Source organism: Vespula pensylvanica, chromosome 3, assembly GCF_014466175.1.
Source record: "Vespula pensylvanica isolate Volc-1 chromosome 3, ASM1446617v1, whole genome shotgun sequence".
Classification (NCBI taxonomy): Eukaryota; Metazoa; Arthropoda; class Insecta; order Hymenoptera; family Vespidae; genus Vespula; species Vespula pensylvanica.
The window spans coordinates 6,744,557-6,750,344 of record NC_057687.1 but is presented as its reverse complement, the minus strand read 5'-3'; the positions used below and the strand labels follow the sequence as shown (position 1 = coordinate 6,750,344).

At 31.8% G+C, this 5,788-nt stretch overlaps 1 protein-coding gene across 2 annotated transcripts; it reads right to left on the bottom strand.

Moving 5' to 3' along the window:
- LOC122627768 (zinc finger protein 16-like) lies at positions 1-3,369 on the bottom strand. Of its 2 annotated transcripts, none has more exons than XM_043809244.1 (4): positions 3,234-3,369; positions 2,330-2,560; positions 1,809-2,250; positions 1-1,679 (listed from the first exon to the last, which is right to left on the bottom strand). In XM_043809244.1, exons 3-4 carry the CDS (start codon positions 2,203-2,205, stop codon positions 1,213-1,215), a joined length of 864 nt encoding a protein of 287 aa, XP_043665179.1. In that variant the 5' UTR covers positions 2,206-2,250; positions 2,330-2,560; positions 3,234-3,369; the 3' UTR covers positions 1-1,212. The 2 variants fall into 2 exon arrangements, with proteins under 2 accessions (XP_043665179.1, XP_043665180.1); XM_043809245.1 differs by lacking the exon at positions 3,234-3,369 and adding an exon at positions 2,813-3,021.
- Positions 3,370-5,788: the final 2,419 nt, after the last annotated feature.

Sequence of the window (5,788 nt, the reverse complement as noted above, 5' to 3'; positions counted from 1 at the left end):
TTTATATAATAATGATTTATTTAATCATATTGCTACAACATAACATAACGTTTCCTTTCCATTTTTATTTCTTTTCTTTCATCTTGCCTGGTTTACACAATCATCTTCGTTTACTTTTAAATTATAATACAACAAAACCGATGGACAGTCAATTATTCTCCATAAATATAAATAATATACAAGAATGATACAACAAAATATTATTAATAGTAATAATAATAATAATAATAATAATAATAATAATAATAATAATAATAATAATAATAATAATAAAATTAAACTTATAATGGTACTAAAAATGACTGTGAAGCAGTGATAACGGTAGCGGAAATAGTGGCAATAGGGATTGTAACAATAATAATAATCATATTATGATAAAATAACGATATAATAAGGTATACATATGTACGCTCGTTTATTAACGTGCGTATATGTATACGTGAGTCAGTGTATGCTTGTTAATACATGAACAGTGTAAATGTAAAATACCAACTATTAATTAATTACCTAATAATATTACATTCACTCTTTCTCTCTCTCTCTCTCTCTCTCTCTCTCTCTCTTTTATGGTTATCAACATATGCACGTAATAACAGTCACGCTTGTAGGCAAATTGTCATAAAATATTAATATCGAATTTTACTCCGTTTCTCAAAAGGTTTATAAATGTTCGTCTTATTTATTATAAGAAGGGTAGAGGTATAATAACCTTTGTCATAGTAACTCTTAGCTAACAACATTTAGCACATCATTTAAACAGTAACGAAAAACATATTTTTAATGATAAATAACAGTCACTGCTTTCCATAATATTTAGCAGAAGCAGAATAATCTGAATTACGTTAATTTGACTTAGACGACTGATTTTAGAATCAGTAATCGCAAGCAAAGTAATATTTATAATAAAAAATATCAAACGTTTATCGATTTAGAAAACTTTTAGATAGCACAAACGATTGAATATTCGAAACTTATTATTAAAAGAATAAAAGTTATTGAAAATGTTTCATTTGCTCATATTGATATACGTTAATAGGCAATAACGTAGAACTGCTCGATAAATTGTGATTGCAATCTTTTGCGACATTAATCACAATTTATAAATATTTTATTAAAATTCTAGTAAAGTTCAACCCTGAAAAATTCGTTTTCCTAAATTACAAAAAAGATTTCTGCTCGTGATTCACGTAAAAACATGCGAAGAGTTTACAGCTAAGTACGCAAAATGGAAAACGGAGGTGGCCCAGCTTGCCTCATCATCATGGCAAAACTACTCAGTCCTTCTTCGTTAGTACTTTGACCATTTTGGTTATTTTGTGAGCTATTTAAAATTTTATTTCTACTACTGTTATGACTCTGTAAATGCTTTTTCAAATGGTCTTTTCTGTAGAAGCCTTTGCCACACTCTGTGCAAATTTGATTTTTGCTGCCCGAATGGATAATCATGTGGCGTGCAAGATGCTCGTTACGTTTGAACGCTTTACAGCACATATTGCATTGATAAGGTCTATCTTTATTATGGCCTTGTTTGTGTCGATCAAGATGTTCCTTTCGCTTCAAGCTTGCACCACAGATATCACAGATATGAGGCCGCTGCCGGTGATCCTCTAGATGTTCATGCAATGTTTCACGATCTTCAAATCTATATGCACATTCTGGACAGTGATACACCAGCATACCTTTGATAAAATTGTAAATAACACAATGATAACCTTACTGATGAACATAAAATGTTTTATGTCTTAAAGATATTTCTTTATTAAACATTTAACAATTAATAAAAAATTAAAACATTTGATAATACTCACCATTGATGTGCTGCGGTTCTACTTCAAATTCAAGCTTTGGCCGAACTTCTTGACAATTGTGTGAAGAATTATTGCTATTATCCTCATATTTTGTTACATATGGTAAACCTAACGTATTGGAACAACGCGCTAAATATTCAGAAGTAAGTCTGAAATCTATTTGCAAAGGATCTGTCATTGTAGCCGCATCTACTTTTTGAATCGTTTGTGTGCTTGAAGATTGATGCGAAATTTGAGGACACGTCTCCTTATTTCCACAATTATTTTCATTTCTATTTTCATCCGTTTGTTGCACATGCTGCGGCGGATGTGTAGGATATGTGTATCCTGTCATATTTGGTTGCGGATGGTCGTGTATTTCAGATGGATATTTCACATTATGTGGATTATAAGCCATGTTTCAAAAAATGACACTAATATAACCACCCTCTAACATTTGTGCCTATAAAATTTCACATGATATTAATGAATATAAATATTTTAAAACAGAGAGAAATTGTGGATGTGACTTAAATGTTTACCTTCTAATAGTGCTTTTTACAACACTGGCACATTGTGGATTGTTATTTCTTCATATTAACTCAAATTATTATTACTACATTATCAACTAATTTAAACGTCTATAATTCACGCAAAAAGCTTCCAAGAACTCATTTAATACAGACATGACGTCTGTTAAAAAACATTAATATTTTTTCACAGGTTTCCGCTTGTACATTGATTTCCTTCTATCAGTATCATTGAATAAGAGTCTGCAAGACAAATCATATTTCTTATATTACTTTATCCTATATTTTATTTTCCTATGATCTAATCCTTTCTCAAAGAGAATAATTACAAGATTATTTAAAAAAATTACAAATATGAGTGTATTGGAAACATATATGCACATAGAAAGAAAAATATTGTATTAGTTCGACAGAATGACACAGCACCTGTCATGATTCTTTCAACGTAAGTAATATCGTCGTTGAAATTATGTCGAGAGAAGACAATTTTCTTACCTTATAAAAATTTTATATACAAATTAATGAACGATTAATGTATCCTACGATCTATAGAAAATATTTTTGATTTTAATTTAAGACGATTGTGAAAGCAAACGATATATTTTTCTCGTAACGTTTCGTTAACGCGTTACCACGGTAAGGAACGAAAAAATCTGATTGACCAGGTCAGGACAGGTGTTACTCTCCGTCCCTTTCTCTCTTTCTCGCTCGCGCTCTCTCTCTTTCTCTCTCTCTCTCTCTCACTACCCCCCTCCACTTCATCCTTTTTCATATTCTTTCTCTTTCTTTCTTTACTTCTAATTCCTATCTATAAGAGAACGAAGGGTCGAAAGTTTTCTGTCGACGAATCTTCAAAAATGTTTAACGATACGCTTACACGACGATTGTACGATATCGTCCTATTGAACACACTTACCATTAAATGGTGTCGTTCACGTAGAAAACAGTATACTCTGGCTGCTATTTGTTTGTATCCAGCCCGGCCATCTTTACGTATCAGCTGCTTTGCGATCTGTTCGTACCCTCTCTCTTTCTCTCTCTCTCTCTCTCTCTCTCTCTCTCTCTCACTCCCTCTCTCTCTTTCTCTCTTTGTCTCTCTATTCGCGTTTGTAGATTTACCTGTTCATCCTTACAGAAGAGACTCGATAAATCTTGTAATATATATTACCTGTAATACGATGTATCAACTATCGATTTATACGTGAAATGTAATATTCACGTTAATTTGTTTAGATTTAGAAACGTTCGTAAATAATCATATATAACGCGTCGACAGAAAACGAAAGAATTTGATCGTATTCAAAACCGGCGGCAATGGTGGCGGCTATAGTGGCGACGCCAACGGGGAACATTTGACTGAACCAATACCGTGCCTTTCTCAAGACACCGCTATGGTGGCATAGCGATTTTTGATAAGCTTATTAAAAGAATCTTTAAAGTCCTTCATTTCTGACAATTAAATTGTTATTACGATTGATTTATTATTAGGAAATGAGTATTATTATTATTTGTTCGTCAAGGAAATTTGATGTTAATTTCGCGTATAATTATAACATTTGATTTATCGATAACAAATTCTTTAAGGCTGTTCATCACCTTTCACTCGTAGTTATGTGACTTTAGCGACAGGTATGGACAAAATATGAAGTACAAGCTCAATAGGGAAACATTGTTTTCACTATGCGCCTATTGCATCGGTATATAAGTTTGTATAGGTTATATCCCTATGATGCGTAATTAGTGAGTTAGTTAGCGAGAGAAATTTTTGTAATAAAAATATATATATGTAATAAAAATAATAGCGCATCTGATAAAAATGAGAAAAAAACTGTTAGATTATGTTTCTTTGAAGATAGATTAATTAAAAATTGCTCATTAGTCGTACAAACTTTTTAGTTTTTGTTTCTAGGTAAATTTATATAGATAGCTTAAATGCATTTAAGCAGCCATTGACTCGATATTATTTGTGATGGAATGCGCAGCATATAAAATATAACATACATCACACCGAAAATAATATCCATTTCTCGTCAGATGGAGGTTAATGCGTATGAAAATTCACGGTCTAACGGGTAACTCTTTTCTTTCATACTATTGTTGCTATTATTATTTCAAAATCAAAACGAAATCTAAATCTTTGATAACGGAGAAAAGAAATTTATTTATTTATTTTTTTTTTTATATTATCAATAAGAGTAACAAAGAAATTACAATTTTCAAATACGTTTCTTTAAGAAATTATTTTAAGATTCTACTATATCTAATCCGTTTATCCATCGAGATATAATCAGTAATGTAAAAAGTAAATATTTTAATATTTAGTTAGAATTAGGAAGAAAAGATTTTGAAAACGCATTGAAATATTCGCCATTCGTCCGATAGTAGTTGCGTTATGTAATCCAGATTATGGATTTTGATAAATCGCAATTGCAAGTAGTACCAACCCAGATCCCAGATCTCAACACATAGAGGTTACTGCTTCTGGAGACCCAAGGCTTATTTTAAAATCCGAGTTTCAAGATGAAATAGACTTAGCGAGAATTCAGGTCCTAATGCTAACTGAAGGAGAGTTAGTTTCCGTTTACGAATAACAGGATCGTTGTAACATCGGAAGCTTTAATTACTATTATGAGCACGATCGTTCTTCTTTTCGAATATATAAATAATATCCGAGAATAAAAAGAAGTCCTTGGTAGGACTATCAATCTCTCTATACTATTCGTATGGAAGCAGAGAAAACGTTTTTTCTTTTATATAGCAAGGAAAGATTCCATAATCTCCCTTGTAAAAATCTCACGATGATAAACCGAGTCCCTTGACGATATATCGAAACCTCGAATCTCGTCGACCTCCACCGCAGATGAATTCATCCCTCGAAGATCTAGCTTAGAAAAAAAAAAGAAAAAGAATTCGCAATATACGTGAGAATAATGGAATTGAAAACAAGAGGTGGATATCTCGAACATTGCTTTACTCTTTAGCAAAATCAAAATACTCGAATCGAGCTCAATTTTTCTCTAATATAAGAAAGAAACCTATCCAAGACTCCTTCAAGGGACCCACACTTATGGGCCCCGTCCGAGAGAAAGTAGAGTAATTAAACTAGTATCGCTTTATGGTTATATAGTTATGTTTTTCGATAAAAAGAAATATCTATTTATTTATTGCACAAAATATGAAAGACCGTCCTTATCAAACATGACCGGTCGTGCTTTCGCTATTTGATTCGAGGTTCAACCTTGGAATCAACGTGACTACTCACGCGAGCTACTATTCTTGATTTGTCTATAGTATCTACAAATATCTAAAAGTTGGCTACGTGTGCTATTGCAGATTCAGATGAAACTCTAAAGCAGAAAAATAGAAAAAAAAATAATTAGTATCATTGTTATAATAAGAGGCAGAAATATTGAAAAAAATGTTTGATATGAAATTTTACTTACTTTAAGACCATTGTTGTTGTATAACGAG

Coding starts and splice junctions, on each gene's coding strand:
- LOC122627768 (XM_043809244.1), bottom strand. CDS start 2,205: ATGGCTTATAATCCACATAATGTGAAATATCCATCTGAAATACACGAC. Junction 1,680..1,808: donor AGAACCGCAGCACATCAATG/GTGAGTATTATC, acceptor ATTTTATCAAAG/GTATGCTGGTGTATCACTGT.